Here is a 20230-nt window from a genome sequence, read left to right as displayed (position 1 = left end):
CCACATTAGCTTGTATATATATATTTTTTTTTTTAGAAAACAGTTTATTCATGTACATAGACAATTATATTAAATAATACCCTTTTCTATCGGGGCAAATACTTTTTGATCCAATAATCATTAATTTAAAATTTGAGATTGTTCGAAAATAAATTTCCTGTCTTTTATGAATACTAAAGACCTTCATACTATAAATCAATATATTATAAAAAATAGCAACACTAGTCGGTTTGATTTGAAGATTTGACATTCCGTTAACTGTTAACCTAAAAATTCTCTGATCTTATTTCAATTTCCTTCTCTGATTTGGCACACCGTAGACTAGTACTACACCACTAATAAATTTTTATAAAAATGAAGTCGTACTCAGAAAAATTGCAAGATCTGGCAACAGAATTAATAAAAATCGAGGCATTTAAATTTGGGAACTTTAAAATAAAAAGTGGCATTGATTCACCTATTTATTTTGACTTACGAGTTATCGTCAGTCACCCGACTGTTTTGGTAACGTTTGAATTTAAATTTGTTATTAATGTAAATGATGTTATTCTATTGCTGCCAATTACTTGAAAATTAATACGTAATAATGTTTACCGTACACTCTTAAATGGTTCTAAAGTCTAAAGAATTTACATCCGTATGGTGGCATCCTCATGATAGCAAAGGTGCTCACATTAATATTCCATCTAATACATTCAAAGCGTAGAGCATGAACACCACCCCACAATGGCTAGTTGTTAGCCAATAATATTACAATTTAGGGGGTAATAAGTGGAATGGAAACAACATCACAAATACCATTATACGAATCCCATAATATATTGCCTATCAAAGCAAATTTAGCAATAAGTATCTGTGGAAAAATACTCCCTCATCAATTGTGTGTAGGCAGCCAAAAGCAATACATTGACCTTAATTTTAAAGATGAATAAATACGTAAAACACCAAGAAATGTGTACGTAGCGATGTAAACAAAGTTGCAGGCTTCAAAACATAATGTGAGTCACCATTTTGTTTTTGGGGCTGCCAATAGAAGAAGAAAATAACAAACTTGTTACCAACACAACTGCATGTACAATCGTTCGATTCGAAACTCGAACTGCCTTAAAAGTTCCAGATATGGAATACGTATAAGATTCCTTCTATGTAAAGTCCAAATTATTTGTATTTTTTCCCCACTTATGGTAATTTACCCCTGCTGTATGATGGATAATGATTATTGTAGTTTGATCACTCTCAGGGCAACTTCTTATTAAAAAATTTTTTTTCAGGAACAAGTATCTGATCTTCTATTAGAGTTGATTTCTGAAACAAAGTACGAACACTTGTGCGGTGTTCCGTACACTGCCCTTCCGATCGCGACGGTCCTCTCCGTCAAGACTAAATTGCCCATGTTGATACGGAGAAAGGAAGCCAAGAGTTATGGCACAAAGAAGCTGATAGAGGGACAATTCAAGACCAACGACAGATGCGTAATCATCGAGGATGTCATAACATCAGGATCAAGTGTGCTGGAAACGGCGAAAGATCTTTGGGGGGAAGGGCTTATTGTTACAGATGCGTTCGTTATCTTGGATAGGCAGCAGGGCGGAAAGGAAAATTTAAATCGCAATAAGCTTAATGTCAGATCGCTTTTCACCTTGATGGATTTAATGAAAATGTTGCTGAAGATGGAGACGATTAACCAGGCTTATTATGATTCAATCGAAGATTACTTAAAGAATTCGCAATCGAAGCCAATAGACATCGCTCGAACAGGTAAAAATAAAAATATATCGCCATGTTTAATCCTAAGCAGAGCATATGGACCTCCACGGGGTGGAGGTAGTATTAACAGATTTTTGTTTTACACGAAAATGAATGTCATCCTCTCACACAACCTATTGGGTTCAAACACACATTGAAAAAACAACAGGTCGTTTTGCTAGACCTGGAATTCAAACCTGAGACCCACAACCACCAGTTAACATGTTACTGCTCAGTCATCGGATACACTTTATAAAAACACGATTACTGCTTTTATTTCTTCAATATTTGACACAAACTTAATATTTTGTATATGACTTAAGGTGACGCATCAGTGAAACGGCAAATAATTTTCAACTGTAGGCGCAACGAAATTTTGGACTCGCTCGCATTCAGTGAGAGAACGTCGAGCTAGAAACACGTCACTTTGCTTCGTGATGGCGACGGGCCAATTAATTCTTAAATCGTGTAAAGATGACTAAAAACATTACCCATTTACTTTAAAAAGAAAACATGTCAATGAATACATTATTATTGTTTCTAATAGAACAATAAACAGAACATAAAATGGACGTATGTTGGATTTATATGACAAATAATATTTCGTTTGACAGGCGTCATTTGCACCCGCAATCCGCGCATCGCCTAGCAACGATCTTTTTAGACCGTGCCTCAACTGATGTACGGTCTTAAGAGGATGCCCATATAATGGCAACTGCCTTAAATTGGGGTGGAGGGGTTAATAATCTGACATTTATCTACTTTAGACGTGGTCCTAATTATACTTGTTAATTTTTTTCCAGATATCTCTAAAAATACAACTGATCGTACTAAAATGTCATATGAGGAGAGATCAAAACTTGCTCAAAATGCCGTTGCAAAACGATTATTTAAAACGATGATCGAAAAAAAAACCAACCTCTGCGTAGCCGCCGACGTGACCAATTGTGTCGACATCCTTAAACTTCTGGACACGTTGGGTCCTCACATTTGCTTGTTTAAAACGCATGTGGATATCGTAGAAGAATTCAACATGAAATTTGTGGAAGACCTTTCGTCTTTGGCCAAAAAGCACAATGTTGTTTTGATGGAAGATAGAAAATATGGCGACATCGGTAACACAGTGTCCTTGCAGTGTTCGAGCGGAGTCTACAATGTTGGCGATTGGGCTGATCTTGTGACAGTTGTACCATTGTCGGGGCCGGGTGTCATCAAGGGAATCAAACAAGCTCTGGGTGAGAAGTCGCGTGGAATTTTCTTGGTTGTGGAAATGAGTTCAGAGGTAAATATTTTATTTCTTTTAGCAGAAGGTAGGTCCCCACCATAGTCGGGGAGCGGCGTTGCCAGATAACTATTTTACCAAATTGAGATTTTTACCATCGGGTAAAATCGGGTTTTAGTAGCAAAAACCGGGACAACTTAAAAAACGCATAGTTCAATATTTCTAATGTTTATTTCTATATCAATCATAAATGATACAACACCAGTGGCGCACCCAGGGGGGGGCCAAGGGGCCCTGGCACCCCCCAAAATTATCAGAATGATTTTAAACATTGAAAAACACTCAAACATAATAGGAATAAGGGTACGCCCACGGTGGCCGCGCGGCATAAGCGTTGGACTATAAAGCCGTGGGTCCCAGGTTCGAATCCTGGGTCTGGCAAGTACACAGTCATATTGTTTTTCAATTTATGTGTGTCAGGGTATGGACCTAATAGGTTGAGCAAGTGGCTGACATCCATTTCTCGTAAAAAACAAAATCTGTCAATACAAACCTACACTCTGTGGAGGCCCATATGATCCTATCAGGATCGGACATGGTCGGAAAAAAAATATTTTTTGATTATTATGTGTCGATACTCGACAGCTCCATCATTAAAGTAGATGTATTAAAAATCGCCAATAATTCACTGTATGTGTACCCTTAATTTGAACTAAAACACAATTTGAAAAACGTTAATGTAGTGTTTCACACTGCCTTTAATCTTAACGGTAGGTAGGGGGCCCGCCAAATATCCTAGCCTGAGGGTCCGTTTCAGGCTGTGGGGACCATGGTGTAGGTACACCAATAATAGACAAGTGCAATAGACAAAAGGCCGATAAACGAGAAATTAGGCTGTGAAGAAGAAAAAGATCGTATGGGACTAATTTACATTCTCCTCCTTGGGCCCCCCCAATATTAAATCCTGGGTGCGCCGCTGTACAACACAAACTACAAAACTCTTTAACCATCAAAATAATATTAAACAATATTTTTTCCTGACATTGTTTGTACTTGGCTGAAGATTTTACTTCCCGAAGAGTCTCATTCTGCTGCTTAATGTAATTGTAGCTAATGTAATCAGTGGACAAGTGGTCCTTTTTTTGCTTAATTTTCATACATTTAGGCTCATCTCTATAGGAGGTTTTCAACATCTTTGGACATATCAGTTTTTGGTAATAGACATCTTATAATATAAGACTTAATTATACAATATAAAGTAAGCTAATTAGACTCTATCTTATAATTTATTAACTTATAAGCAAGGTTCATTTAAACTCATTCTCACACAGGTGGAATATATTGTCACCATTGATGTGAAAGTCATCAGCAGAAATATAGTGTTTGAAGGTTTATAAAAAATCAAGATTTTGGCACGCTTTCTTGGTTCATTAAAAAGATTTTTTTTCTGAAACCATTGGCATATAGGTAGATAACTCAAAAGTCAAAACAAACATTTCTGTTGTAAATGAATATTGTCGTATACGATGACAATATCATATCAGAAGCAATTTGCTTGAATATACTACTATGCCTTCCCAATTAACGTCACCAATGACAGAATACTTTTGTCACTATAAAATATAAATTTAATAATGTTTTTCAGGGCAATCTTATAACGGACCATTATAAAAATGGTGCATTTAAAATGGCCGAAGAGGAATTGGGCATAGTTGCCGGCGTAGTCTGTCAAACGAAAGGATTACTGCAATCGCCCGGCCTGCTGCAATTGACACCCGGTGTGCAATTCTCAAGCAAGGGAGACGGATTGGGCCAGCAGTACTGCTCTCCGGAAGACGCGATGTTATTGAAAGGTGCTGATATCGCTGTCGTTGGACGAGGCATCATAAAAGCTGACGACCCGGTGAAAGCAGCTATATCTTATAAGGAAACACTTTGGCAATCTTATGAAAAGAGACTGGAATAATGATCTTATATATTTAACACATTTTGCCTAATAATAGTGCATTTTTGCAAGTAAGGAGAGACCAATATCGAAAACTATTAATTAGATATGTTGAGCCTGAGATGGGCTCCAACGGTTGATTTTTTTTCAGAGTTTGGTGCCATGTCTTACATATTATCAAAACCAACAAAATATAAACACAATTTTATCTGAGAATAAAATACTCCCGGAGAACATAATACTGAAATCGGATTTATTTTTTAACAAATAGTTGGACTGTCAAAAAAATATTAATACTTTTTTGTCAATATTGAACCATTTGATAGGGGGGGTTCAAAAATGTGATATTGTGGTAAAAGATTTTGTAACGACACGCGAAGCTGGTCAAAATCGTGTGATGTCATTATGTATGACATTTCAGAATATTAATTTTCTGTGGCCACCACACTAAAAATGTTCCAAAAATACTATCAAAATTGTGTGTGACTAAATTTTCTTTAGACTCCCTCTTAAATGGTCAATTGTCTATGGTCTTCCTTATATTAATTGTTTAAATTTGATACTACAAACTACAACTGCTCAATTGGTGCTAAAAAAAAAAATTGTGTAAAGCATTAAAAAACATAATGCCATATTGAATTGATTCAGCGTAGCATAATAAGGTGGTGATATTTTTAATACCAATGTAACAATATTAACTCGAATTTGTATGCATTCCTAATTTAAAAAATAATTATGTCAAATACAATAATATTATCATAGTAGGAGTCAGTACTGAACAATCTCAAAAAAATATTAGTATGTATTTATGTACTTTTAAACAATCTGCAGGAATTGATTATCTTGTAAATTTGACTTTTAGAAGTTTTTACGACATTCCGTTCTTTAATAATTGAATTCCTGTTTAGTCTTAGAAAGTCTCTTAGAACTTTCGGCTGTTACATAATATTTATCTTCTCAAATTGATCATAATGTAAAATTTGGTTTTTAGAACATTCCCTCTTTGTGATTTACCCATATATATTTAGTGTTTTAAATATTGTCAACAAGGCTGTAAAATTTAAAAATAAGTTGCATTGTAATCATTGGCGGCCTTAGGCCCGAAAAACTGGTAGGTCAATTTTGAATATATTATTTCAATTAGCCTTTTCGTTGTATACTTAAAAGACGTATTGCAAATTGACTTTTTATACATTATATAATAAGTGCTAGAAATTGTTATAGGTGGGTACCTACTTACCCTTCAAAAAATGTCCATTTTTCGTAACGCCAACCCATCGTTAACCAAAATTGCACACAACGCGTTATAATTTTTTGTAAATTAAGTCCACTTTTCTTTCTTTACTTTTTGAAAAATCATCAATCACACGATTATAAAAATTGTCTATTTTTCCCACATATTTTTTTTCAATACTGAGCATTGCAAGAGCGGTCAGTCTATCTTGGCCCATCGTATTGCGTAGAAAGGTTTTTATTCTTTTGAGAGTGGAAAAACATCTTTCACTTTCAACTGTTGTCATTGGTATGACGCAAATAAATTGCAGAACTTTGATCGACTCGGAAAATGTTTCATTGAAATTATTGCTGAGTAAAAAATGTAGAAGAGAAACTGCACTATTAGCGCCATGCAAATCATCTCGTTGATAAAACACCAATAATTCATTTTTTAACTTGGTTATGTTTATTTCTTCTAACTGTTTTATCAAATTTACTTGACTTGTGGGAAAATTATTTTTAAAATCAGCGTAATTTTCTTTATTGAACAAATCGGATATAATGAGATGATCGTTAGATGTGAATCGTGCTTCTATTTCCACTATAATTGTATCACAGACTTCAATTGCTACTGCGTTGCTATTGTCATCTATCCGTCTCTTTTTATGGTCACCCGTTGCACAGCTGGAATTCGGATTAGTGCTAGCTTCATTTCTGATTTCGGAAATATATTTTTTTAAATTATCGATGTATGTTTTTATCTTAATAGCGTCTAAGTTTCTTTTTTGCATTTGTTTAAATAAAATTTGACAATGAGGCATTATTTTGTGAAAAAAAGTCAACCAATAAATAAAAGTGTTTTTTTCCAAATTATTTATTAAGTTTTGGGCTTGACTTAGGGTATTGGTGTCATTTTCTCTGTCCAGTATTGAATTTAAGCACTGTAAAATGTCTTCTCGGTACAAAAAAACTGTCTCCACACATTTAGCATTGAAGCACCATCTAGTTGGAGCTGCTTTCGGTAGACGCACTTTGACGAATTCATCTAATATTTTCGTTCTTTTTGGTGATCTCGAAAAAAAGACAGAAAATGATTGGACGGTGGCAAAAAAAACTTTCAGACCAGTGGTTATGGTGGATGCTTTTTGCATAACTAAATTAAATTGGTGAGCATAACAGTGGATGTACTGTGCTAGTGGAAAAGTTTCGCGGACTCTCGTCTGAACTCCTCCAGTTTTTCCACTCATTATTGCCGCTCCGTCGTAGCTTTGCGCTATTAGCTGTCGAGGATGAATTTCCAAGATTCTCAGCTCTTTTAAAATTTCTTCTGTTAATCCTGTTGCCGTGCACACCTCTGGATTTACAAACTTCCAAAATCTTTCACATACTATATTGTCTTTTAAATATCTAACAACAAAAACCATTTGCGTTTTTGTAGAGCTGTCTGTCGTTTCGTCAACTTGAATAGCTACGTAATTAGATTTTTTTATGTCACATCTAATTTCTTCTTGAGTGACTTTTAATATTGAATCTAGCAAGTCGTTTTGGATAGTCTTCGAAATTCCTTTGAATGAAGTTGACCTTTCTAAATGCTCCTTCATAACAATATCTATTTCCTGCATGAAATTTATTAATCCACGAAATATACCAGGATTATCAGACTCTTTAGACTCATCATGGCCTCGTAAGGCCAGCTCAAACGATCCGCAAAATTGAATACACTTTAAAATTTTTGTTAAAATTAAACGATTTTTATCGACAGTTTCATTGTGATCAGCAATCGATCTGCGGTATGCACTATCTAACTGAATTCGGATGTCTGTTGTTCCTAATAAAACAAAACTCATAGAATTATTTATGTGTGCTGTTGACTTGCTATGCTTTTTTATTTTTTCTTTAAGATGTTTTAGATCACCAACACCAAATTCTGTCCATTGCTTTTCATTTTTGCAATCAAAAATTAAACAATGAAAACGAAAAAATAAATTCCTTTCATTGCAACCACATATCCATTCACAAAAATGATAGCTTTTCTTGTTGAAATATCTGTTAACATCTTTGCTTTTCTCTTTTGTTGTTTGAATTATTTTCATATCCGGCATGTACCTGCCTAATATCTTCGCTTGTAGACGTTTATCATAGTTAAATGTCCCATTCTTTATTTCGTTTAAAATATAATCCACTGAATTAGACATTTTGTGTCAGTTCAAACAAATAAACCGTCGTAAATTCCACAAAACTTCACGAAAATGTAATAAATCACTAAAAACCAAACTTTGTGTGTAAATTCGTATAATAACTACACCAAAAACTATTTAAATACGTTTAAAACAACCAAAAGTCATTCGTCGAAACTTGTCAACTGTCAGAACAAAATACAGTATACAATAATTTTCGGCGTGGCAGAAGAATGGGACTCCATAATTCAGTCGACTTTATCATTCTGTTTCGCAAAATTAGCTGAAAATATGTTTTGTTTCACACTCGGACAATGGGCGAGACGCCTGTAATGCAAGGATCTTTGGAACTCAAAGCGTCGAATATTGAATTTATCTTTCTCTGTCTAATGTATGAGAAATGAGAGAGAAAATTTTATAAAAATATTAATTTTGGGTCAAGAATTGAATTGTCCGGCAATTGGCGGGGAATTCTCGCCTATCGAGAATACAAAACAAAAACAAGCGTACGCCTTATAATTTCAAATCCACCGATAATTATTAAATATGACATTGTAGATATTATTAATATTATTCTGTCGATTGTAAGGTATTTATTTTGGGAGGTCATTGACTAATTGACCTAATGATGGAGCTGCGCATGATTGTAATATTCATTTTTTTTCAAATAATAAAAGACCATTATTATAAAAAAAGTATTTGAAAATAAGTTGCATTGTAATATTCATTTTTTTTAAATAATAAAAGACCATTATTATAAAAAAAGTATTTAATAATTTATTTATTTAATTTTTAAGTAGGTACATATCTTCAACATCACCGATTACAATTATTTATTTGAATATAAAAGACAATTTAGTATAAGAAACACATAACATAAAATGGGTTGCCCTTTAGAATAAATAAGATTGTGGAACATAAGACCATATTATACTTATACAGTGATGCACAACTTTTTATCAGTAGGTCCATTTTTTAATTATTGTTCACAGATGTGTCATGGATAATGTGATACATTTTTTCCTGAGTTCGTTTTATTTCAACCAATCTGCAATACGTACATATTTACACAAGTCGGAACTCAATATCAGCTCTAGTGAAATAGCCAGAATGGGGCTCGGTGACCCAGGACTTTTTTTTCAAGCCGTCAAGCACTTCAAACAATTCTGATCAATATTATGTTATACACAATAATTTTGAATCATGTGAATCTAGAAATGTCATTTTATTTAAAATCAAGGAATTTAAATAGGTATAGTTATAGCCAAGATAATAATATGCGAGAAGGAATGAGTCAGTCCAACTCCCAAAGTGATTGCATAAAATATGAAATCGAAATATTGAAAAATTTACTCTTGGAAACGGGGAAGGGCTTTAATTAGCCAGCGACCCAGTACTACATTATCACTATACCATGGGATAGCCGACACTTGAGCAGAAAGCTAACATTCATTGTTTAGTGAGGGTAATATAGGTAAATCTACAATCACAGCGTGTATTAATGATATCTGGTTGCAGATCAACAGAACAATACACTTTTAGAGTTATAATCACTGGATTTGAGTATTTTACAATATTTCACTGAAAAGCTAGTCTAAGTACCTAATTAAATTATTAAGATATGCTAGATTTTTTATTCATATAGGTATTTCATTTAACCTGCACGCCACAATAAATGGCATGACAGGTTGTGCACCACTGTCCTAATATAAATTTCAATATTGATAATTTTAAAAATATAATGTATTATTAAATTAATTAATTAAAAAATTATTAAGAATTGTATGGACTTCCCACAGGTTTAAGTACAATATTTCAACAGAAAGGTATTTACACATATTACATTAATAGCTGAAAACTTTCAAAGCAGAAAAACCAGCCATGTATTATAAATATATTTTTAAAATACTGAATCATCGGCAATACATAATTGGATTGCAATGATAAAATTATTTATTACAGTATCTATAGACATTAAAAGAGTATTTTCATTTATCAGTTTAAATTGTTAAATGCACTAATATTTTAAGCACATTGGCAAGACGAAAACAAATACATAACCACCATCAATCTGACAAGCACAAAACACATTTAGAGTCAAATTTATAATATGGGGTTGTAATTGACCCAGGATTAACAGATCTGGTAAGATAAAGGCATTCTTCGACTTAAGATTGAGTTATGTGTCTACACTTTGAGCGTCTTGTACACGTGCATGGATTTACTGCTGTATCGCAGCCATAACAAAAAAATGCACATTTAAACATCATGCATATTGCAAGATTGCATGCATGGATTTAAAAGTTCAGAAGCTTCTGAATTTTCTCGCGAAAATTGGTTTACATGTGCATTTTTTTTGTTATGGCCGCGATAATATGTACTGTCAGCAGTAAATCCATGCATGTGTAAACGGGGTATTTGATTGTAAGTCAAGTAATTTAAAAAAACAACATTTTTTTCATACCGCAAGAATAACTATTTAAGAAAAGAATGTCTATTTTTTTCGATACAAGTTCGAAATGTCATAATTCGAGGAATACCTGTATGCCATCTGCATGTAGTAGAACTTTTAATTTAAAACAGGCATATCTAGGCATGCAACCCTGCGATAATTTTAAATTAAGGACCATTGTGCTGATTGCATGTGAACGTCAAATTTGCAGATGGCCATTTGACATTGTCATGTATAATTTATTAACTTAGATATAAATCACAGAATAAAAACTTCACAAAGTAATGATTTACATAGAATATAGTTTAATTTTATATTGAGCATAGTTTTTGTACCCTAAATTTACATACGAAAATAGAATTGCATCAATAAAAAATAATGGAATGCATATTTTCAATCAGAAGTCTTTGTGGATATAAACTATTGTAAAAAAAACAGTGTTTTCAGTAGGTACAAAGTTAAATCTTGTGACTAAAATAATATATTTAAATTTAGTGTTTCCAAACTTACAACATGTTAGTAGGTACCCCTTTAGAGAAATTGATCACTCACTTTTGACGATGAAATACAGGTAGAGCAGCCAAATGAATATTTTACCATTAGAGCCACATTAAATGTGAAAGTTTAATTAATTTAATTTTTTTTATTAAACTTTAAATGTCACATGAGAGTGATTTTGAGACCTATCTGATCTACCAAATGAAAATATTCCCTTCAAATTCGGTCGAAAGAGATTTTTTTCTTATTTCAATGACATCTATACGCAATATCATAATTTTTAATATTACTTTAAATCGTTAAAACACTATACTGCCCTTCCAAGGAAGAAAGCAGTAACTCGCAAAATTTGTGAAATTGAGTTATGAATGCCATCCGTTAGGTAATTTTGAAAGCTATATATTCTGTTCACTTTAAAATCAGTTTTATCACTAAAATACCGTTAATATCATTAGTGAAAAAATAGACATCTTCTAAAATAATACAATTTTTTTAGCAAAAAGGCAGTAATTGCACCTATTCATTGCAGTTACTGCAATTTTTACTTACTTTGTTTGTATTTTAACATCCTATTAATAAAAATTATCACCGTTTTTTATTAATTCACAGTACTAAAGTTTGGAAAAAACACATTATGTCATTTATCTCGAAAGTGTGTGAGAGTCAGTTACTGCCTTCTTCCTTAGAAGTGCAGTATAGTTTTAGTACAAATTAAAACACTGGCGAATCATTGTTTGTCAAATATATTTTTAACAAAGGAATATTACAAACGCCAGGAAACACTGTATAGACTCGGTTAATACAGCACATCTCTGTTTAAATTGAAAAAATATTAAATTATCTAGACAAATTACAACACCGACCATTTGTTTATATTGACCGAATACATATTTTGAAGACAGCATTTACTTTGGCGACTGAATGTTCAGATGTTGTCATACCCCAAAATGGGTATCAGCATCCCCAACTCATAAGGGATGAATTAACAAAGAAAATAATATTGAGAACCACCTCTATTATGCATCCAATGAGACAGACATATTTGTTGTATCGGCAAGTATCGTCTGGAATTGTAAAGTTTCATCGAGATCATTTGAAATTCGAGCGACGGTATTGTCCAGATCCACATCGTACGTCACCATCACTTCCTTCTGCTGCAGGGCATCCAACAGGGTTTTCAAGACTTGCTGAAATGTGTCATGTATAATGTTTGTTTTAATTACATTGCCATAATTTTTTTAAATATTACAACGGTGACACATTTTAAGGCCAAGGCCACATAGGCAGGTGCTTTGCTTGATGGCTATGTTCTAGGTGACACAATGACATTATTAATGGACAACGCACTCAATACAGTAGCTAGCAAGTAAATTTTATGCGATATCACGCATTACGAAATATCACCTTTATTGTAATGGCGTTAGAACAGTGTTTCTAGTGTCAATGTTCATTTGAGCGAACCCGTTCGAACCAAACCATTCGGCAGACCCGACAACAAGTATTGAGAATTTATAGCAATATCACCTTTATTGTAATGGCGTTAGAACAGATTATGCCATTCGGCAGACCCGACAAAAAAGTGAGTGTCATTATTTTTTCCAGATGCTTTGTCCATATTAATGTCATTGAGTTGACATATCCTAGTGAACGAACGCACGCTGTTCTATCGCAATGGCCACACTGCACGATTCGCGCCTCGCTACGTGATTATGAGTCACCTCGTGAGTCCCGGCGAACAAACGTGTTGGTTATTTTTATTGTGTCACCTAGTGATTTTGCCATTGTCTATGTATTTTGCAAAATGGCGGATGTTTCTTCAGTAAGACAAACGTCAAACACCGTATATTTTGAGATTATGAATAATGACGCATGGGATGGATTGATATTATGCACCCAAAAAGTTTGAATTTGCGACTTTTGAAATTTTAAACTTAAATTCTCTGTGAGAAGTAGTTTTCTGGTTAGTTTTGAGAGTGACATATCGTTGTTAAGCACGTAGCGTGCAATGTGGCAGTAGTGTTTTTAGTAGACAAGCATAGCATCTAGCTCAGGACTAGTGAAGCACCTGCCTATGTGGCCGAAGCCTAATAAATGTATGTTTTGTGAAAACAAAACAATGGAGCGGAAGCGATGGTCAGGGTTTCCTCAATCATAACTAGATCAGTAGAGTCTATTATGATTTGTTTAATTGCGACAACGTCTCTTATAATGTATGAACTGCATTTGTATAAATAGCAAGGACAATCCATAAATCCTCACTCCCATCGAGTCCGTCACTCGGCGCACTACTCATCTCGAGTCCAGTCTCTCAGTTATATTAACATCTCGATACATCGCCAGTCAGTTCAATAATGTAGTTAATCTCATCAGTACATCCGTACCCGCGATTATAACAACACTGTCATCTTTATCATTGTATTTATTTATTCTTGTAACGATAAATAAACTCTCTCCTTACAACATCCAAGCAACAACAACTTTATCTTCACAGCTCACTCATCTCCAAAAAACAATCATCATTTTCTACAAACAGTTTACTATATTGCATTCGAAGTATAAGCAATAACTAGCACTAACATCACAATTCACAGTTTTTTGCCACGGCCCGACAGTGTGAACATAGCTGATTTTCAACGTACAACATCAATATACAAACTTCCTATGGGTTTCCACAGAATGTAGGTTGTATTAACAGATTTTTGTTTTTACGAGAAATGGATGGTTAGCCACTTGCTCAATCTATTAGGTCCATACTCTGGGTCGAACAAACACATATTGAAAATAAACATGTGAAATTTTGCTAGACCCGGGATTTGAACCCTGGACCCACGACATTATGAGCCACTCAGTAACTGCTCGATCACTGTGGGCAAATGCAAACTTAACGCAACCATAATGTGCAATTGATTTGCTTCTATTACTAACTATACTACTGTTATTGAGCCTCATGGTCGATTCCAGTGTTAAAAAAGAATATATATATTTATAAATATAACTCGTATATTTTAGTTGACAATCACATCTACTTATGCATTTTATTAACACAACATTGTTTAATAAAAAATGCTTTCTGCAGCCTTAAAATATTTGTTGCATGTGGTAGCCCAGCAGTGATGCCAACTGTACTATAATTATAGTACAATACTATAATTTTGATTTCACGAAAAATATAAAATACTATAATTTTACGCCAAATATACCATAATACTATAATTTTCAAGGATTCAAGACGAAAAATGTTCTTGTACAATATATTTTTTAGAAATACTATAATTTTTACGCCTTTGTACTATAATCAGCATAGAAAAATATGGCAACACTGTAGCCCAGTCACACATTGAAAATCGTCTCGACTGGAATATAGTCATCAATCAAAACTAGGCGCAATGTTGCAACTTTCTTCCGTGCGCATAGGCGATACCATGCCGGGATAGTGACACCATGCGATGACAAAAACAGCTCCTGCACATGTGCCATTTTGGTATTGTACCTGTGCCCCATGTCAGGTGAAATTTTTTTCTTAAATTTAATATAATAGTTTTAAAATACTCACAGTGGACTCTTTGAAAGAATCTATATCGGCAAATGCATTATCTTCGTCTGGAAAGTGGGTGCAGAGGCTTTTGAGTTTCCCCTGACCCTTCTCATTCCACACTTCCATCTCTTCGTCATCTTTTATATACTCGGCACATATTCTGGAATACAAGAGGCGAATAGGAATTAATTCATAGTTCTTAAAGAAAAACTTCTTCCATTCAAACGTAACCGTTATAATGGTAAAAAATTAAATCATTGATCATGGTCCAGTATCGGTCTCCATTAAATGAAGGGCGAACTCCGTTCTCATTTTTGAAAAAATAAGGTCTGATAATGCCACCAGTGTGTAAACCGCACCAAACGGTGAATTTTTGTGGATGCATTTGAGTCTTTAGTGTTCTCTTCTGGATTGGTCTCGCTCCATAAATAGCAATTTTGCTTATTAACAAACTCATTAAGCCAAAAATGAACCTCATCGCTGAATGCAATTTTGCAGTAAAACAGCATCATTCATCAGCGACAGCGATTCAAAAAGTAAATTTGGATAATTTGGTAGCGTTGTTCAAGCTTAACTCCATTCATGATGATTGCCAGACTATACTGATCATAAATGTAAAAAAGTGGGCGTAGTAACACAACCCTTTTGTAAGTTCAATCGAAGTAAAAAAACATAAAGATGAATTTTTTTACTAAGGCTTTCAGATTTCAAATCCATTTATAACAAGTTTTTTTTTTAACTCCCAATATTTATTTACAAACCGATAGACAAACTCATGAAGGGTGGATGTACGTGGTAGCAAAAATAAATATGGACCAACAAAAAATGGAAGGACCCAGGAGAGGCCTCCATACATCGGTGGATCGACCCCGGCTGATGATGATGATAATAAACAATCACATAAAACCGTAAATAGTAACCAAAGCAAAACGTGAAACCTGGCTGCCATTTTATTTTCAACCACATGTGCCACTGGTAAGTACCTATGCTAGTGTACTGCTGAATCGTGTTACCTCTTGATCCGAAGCCTGGATGCTTCATCGCCGTGCAGTAGTGTGAGAGAGGCGATCGATTCCGTCTGTCCGGGCTGCGAGCAAGCCAGCAGGAGGGCCCTTCGTGGGACGCTCACCGAGCATCGCAGCGCGGAACCCACAGCCAACACTCCGCATCGAGGCTTTACAACCACCTCGCTGGCGAGACTTCGGTATTTCCCTGGAAAACATACAATTTATTTAAAACAGGAATTCAAATCATTATTTTTTTTTCGTTTCAGTTTTCGTTCTGGTTCAAGTAAAAAATATATATCGATTCCGTTCCGGTTAACGGTTTTTCCGGTTTTTGGTTCAATTCCGGTTCGAAGCTCTGATTTTAAGCGCTCAACATTTGACTTGGAAAGTGGAATTTACGACACCTTCCAAGTCAAAACATCAATTCATCCAACAATTACAATGCAATTTCATATTGGGAAACCATTCATCTCTTACACCAAGGGTTACAAAACTGTGCACCAGTAGGGGTTTACAGAGTTGCTGCGGAATATTCTAATATTTTCACTGAAGCAAACCGATTTCAATTTTGGATGGGAAAAAGTATTCTAGCAGAAACAACTAAAAAAAACGGTTTAGGATGTTATGGAAAAATCCTGATGCAAAGAAGGCACCGTGAACTGAAAAAGTTTAGTAACCCCCGTCTCATTTCTCAATTATTTCAGGATAACTTATCCTCTCTTGTGCAGTGCGTAAGGCGCTGGCCTTTCATCCGGGAGCTCCGGGTTCGATCCCGGTGAGGCACAATACACTTATGAGATTTTCTCAAAGCCTGTGTGTTTGTGATTGTTTCACTTCTATTACTAAATACACTACTGTCATTGGGCCTCTAGGCTTGTTGTAGTGTTAAAAAGAATATAAATATATTATATTGAATATGTATATACATTTCCACTGACAATCAGCACGAATTTATGGAATTAACTGTTTCAGTAAAGCTAAAATTATGTTAAAATTTGGGTGCCAGGGTTGCAATGAGATAAAAACCGCTTGCATTGTTATAAGCATAAAACAATATTTTTATACAATCAACCATCATTATTTAGTATATTTAAATGAACAATTAAAAAAAAACGCAAACAGTAAGCACGTCAAAAGTATATTGTAATTAAATATCTAATCAGGTCACAATCGTGTTTAAAGATACCAATTTTTAATAAGTCAACATACAGAATAGTAAATTTTCTGTATGCTAGTTCAAACATTAAAATATTAACTTACACTTTAGATCGATGTTGATTAGAACAAAGGCGGGTGCAGTGCCCCTGTTCCAGATGGTAAAGAATATGTCTTTGGTGGCACCGGATTCGTTGAGGGAACCGAGAGGCAAGCCCTGCGCCCCACCATGACGGAATATCCCATCCCGGAATACAAGAGTCGACTGCCCGCCAAAACCGTGCAGGGGGGCCTAGAATAACATAAACAATCATATTCGCATTGAAATGGGCTTTCATCAGTATGTCATTTTAAGTGTTTTTAAGTTGTGATGTTTTCTCAATGTATCAACTTATGACATATGTGCTATAAAAGAGGGTAGGTACTGTCATAAGCTCATTTTGTTTATCTTATAAGTGAAAGCTATATGTACCTCTCAAGTATTCGTAATACTACCACCAACGATCTTAAATGAAATAAGCTGTTGGGTACCTATATAATAAAAATATTTGAATTTCATGTGTCTCTACGTCTACTACATTACGTTGATTATCACATATATCATGGATAAAGATAATTTACACCAAAGCAGTTACGATTTCGAACCAACCAATAAAGAGCACGCAGACAATTCACTCCTTATTTCAACTCCAGAACCAAATAATTTTGAAAAGAATATTTAAAAAAAAACAGGATTATTGCGGGTCTCTCAGACATTTTCTTTTTCTTTCTTTAGACCATCTCCCATCCCAATAAGATCATATGGGCCTCCACAAAGTGGAGGTATATATTAAGGGCGGACGTGCTCAGCGTGGGTCAAAATTGAGCTTTTTTTCAATTTTCAAAGCATGATACATGTTCAAACACGCGCGTTAACATCATTTTACTCCCTACTTCAATTATAGTTTGTCAATTTATGGCTACGGCCGTATGTTGTAGCTTAACCACTGGGGAATGCCAAAAGAAATGTCGTATTTCAAAAAAACACTACCTTATTCTTAGGTCAATAATTATTATAAAGCAATCATTATTCGTAGGATGTTTATCATACTTGAATGGTCAAAGACATAGCTTATAATGAGTATCTTTAGAATTATCTTCAAATGTGTTAATCTTGCCCATTTTTTGAATAATAAAATGCCTAATTCTTGTCAAATTTGGGATCACAGAGATTATCAATATAATATTTTATCGTAAATATTTCACTATAATAATGTCGATATAAATTATACTGATGGTTTTATAAATGCGTTTAAAAATTAATAAATAAACATTAGAGCGAGAGATTTAAAAGAATACTATTTTATGTAATAAAAATACTTTATGCAATCATCAAATGTTTAAAATAAATATAAAGGATAATAAGGCTTCAAAAGTATATAAATAGATTATCTACAATGTTTAAGGTATGTCCAGGATCATGCTTTGAAAATAGAACAAAAGCTCCATTTTGACCTACGCTGAGCATGTGCCCCCTTAAGGGATTTATTTTTAAGAGAAATGGATATTAGCCACTTGCCCAACCTATTAGGTCAATACTCTACTCGAACACAAATTAAAAAATTCTTATATATCTGCCAGACCCAGGATTCAAACCTGGGACCCGCGACGTTAAATGCCGACGCTTAAGCCGCTCACCCATCGTGGGCGTTAAGTTTCTCAGACATAGGCCTGGTAAATTGAAAGATGCTTTCCGTCTACAAAAAAGTTAGCTTCCCCGAGAGAAAACAGTCCTGCATTGTCATGGATTGCATGTGGTATTCAAAAGGGAAATCTCAGTTTACTAAAATTGATCATTGTCAAAAAGTGAAAAGTTCTTATAAACCCGAATTTAAAAACAATGATAAAATACTGTGATTATGTTAAGTTTCTATGTGGGGGCGTTTGCGTGTCACTTTGAAATTGTCTTTGTTACCTTGTAGAGTATCGTGGATTTTTCCTTTACGTCAGTGCTGGCTGCAGAGCTATACCGTTTGGTGAGGCGCAACACTCCACAGTGTCCGCCGAATCGCACCGGCCTGAACTCCACTCGCAGCGATCGACACTCTTGGGGCTGGAGTGAAAACGCCAGCGTCATGACAGGCCCGTTACCGGAAAGAACCTGAAATCAACCAAATTAAGTTTGCACATTTTAATCTACATTTTCATTTATTCATATTTTCATCAGCACCATTGACCTCTAATGTGAATCTTCGCCAACTTCCAAAGAGTTTCTTTATAGATTTTTTTATAAGAAATGGTTTTAGTTCAGCTCTGTTTGCACTCATATTGAAAAAACAATATGTGATGTGTGATTCGAGCACGTGACATCAATTTCAAAAGTAGACATTCTGCTATTGTGGGCATATTCACATTTTACATTTATGGACATAAACAACTCAATACGTGACAGCATATTGATCGGCGATATTAAATAACTGACCAGAATTATAAATTCCTTAATATCCATTTCCCGTAGTAGTGTCCAATTATGACAAACTCAGTAAATAGCTTACTGCTATTATGTTTTCCGCAATATCCATTTTTCCACATAGTCAGCCATATCCAGTGACGTAAACTCCATATAGAGTAGCTGACTCAATTATAATAATTATTTCCTAAATATTCTTTTTAAGATATTATTTTGATTGTGAGTACGTCAATTAATAGCGGATTATTATTCATTGGACATGTCATTCGAATATTAGTTCCCGGTCTGTTAGTATCTCAGTCTCCGTATCGCTCCGCACAACATCTCATTATACAGAGACTCGGACCTCGGAACAGTATCATAAGTATTGTAACATAACTACTGTAATATACCCTGCATGCTGCAAATAAAACTCGCTCCTCCATCCATCGGAGCAACCACCAAATCTCGACTTCCTCATCCACCATACATGACTCCCACATATTCGTTAAAAATGAGTGTTGCATAACATAATAATTATGCTCTTCTTCAACCACCAACCGCATCTCTTTGAGCGTAACGAACCAGAAGCATACTTCAAAGCTGTGCTATCCCAGGAAGAGCTTTCCAAGATCCTGGTTGTGAATGGTGTCCATTAGAGTGTGCAAGATTTCTATTTTGACTTCTATTATTACTTAGGTCTAGCTTAGTTGGAAGACTTCTCTCTCACCGTATGATAGCGCGAATTAATTAAAACCTAAATAATTGTTGTGATACAGTGACGTAACACACAATGGAAAGTTGATTTGGTCATTATACTGCAATTGTACTTATAGTCACATTTAGACAT

At 34.6% G+C, this 20230-nt stretch overlaps 2 protein-coding genes across 2 annotated transcripts in view; one reads left to right on the top strand and one right to left on the bottom strand.

The window, feature by feature from the left end:
* Positions 1 to 232: 232 nt before the first annotated feature.
* Positions 233 to 8083, top strand: r-l (rudimentary-like). The gene is made up of 4 exons (XM_085949463.1): positions 233 to 504; positions 1272 to 1758; positions 2550 to 3028; positions 4614 to 8083. Exons 1-4 carry the CDS (start codon positions 355 to 357, stop codon positions 4932 to 4934), a joined length of 1437 nt encoding a protein of 478 aa, XP_085805589.1. The 5' UTR covers positions 233 to 354; the 3' UTR covers positions 4935 to 8083.
* Positions 8084 to 10757: 2674 nt separating this feature from the next.
* The window catches only part of spd-2 (centrosome assembly protein spindle defective 2), a 57163-nt gene continuing 47690 nt past the window's right edge, over positions 10758 to 20230 (bottom strand). Inside the window, exons 17-21 of the mRNA XM_085949455.1 lie at positions 18907 to 19092; positions 17058 to 17244; positions 15804 to 16002; positions 14809 to 14950; positions 10758 to 12442 (exon numbers count right to left, since the gene is read on the bottom strand). Of these exons, the coding sequence (XP_085805581.1) occupies positions 12272 to 12442; positions 14809 to 14950; positions 15804 to 16002; positions 17058 to 17244; positions 18907 to 19092 (885 nt within the window). The 3' untranslated portion in view covers positions 10758 to 12271. The remainder of the gene's footprint in view (positions 12443 to 14808; positions 14951 to 15803; positions 16003 to 17057; positions 17245 to 18906; positions 19093 to 20230) is intronic.

Source organism: Rhyacophila brunnea, unplaced genomic scaffold (genome assembly GCF_057557595.1).
Source record: "Rhyacophila brunnea isolate RB1 unplaced genomic scaffold, BYU_Rbru_1.0 scaffold_22, whole genome shotgun sequence".
NCBI classification, from domain to species: domain Eukaryota; kingdom Metazoa; phylum Arthropoda; class Insecta; order Trichoptera; family Rhyacophilidae; genus Rhyacophila; species Rhyacophila brunnea.
This window is presented reverse-complemented; position numbering and strand designations above follow the sequence as displayed.

What these genes read in the sequence shown, in the direction of transcription:
- r-l (XM_085949463.1), top strand. Translation starts at nt 355, where the DNA reads ATGAAGTCGTACTCAGAAAAATTGCAAGATCTGGCAACAGAATTAATA. An exon ending in AATAGACATCGCTCGAACAG is followed by an intron (nt 1,759 to 2,549) that starts GTAAAAATAAAA and finishes ATTTTTTTCCAG; the next exon opens with ATATCTCTAAAAATACAACT. An exon ending in TTGTGGAAATGAGTTCAGAG is followed by an intron (nt 3,029 to 4,613) that starts GTAAATATTTTA and finishes AATGTTTTTCAG; the next exon opens with GGCAATCTTATAACGGACCA.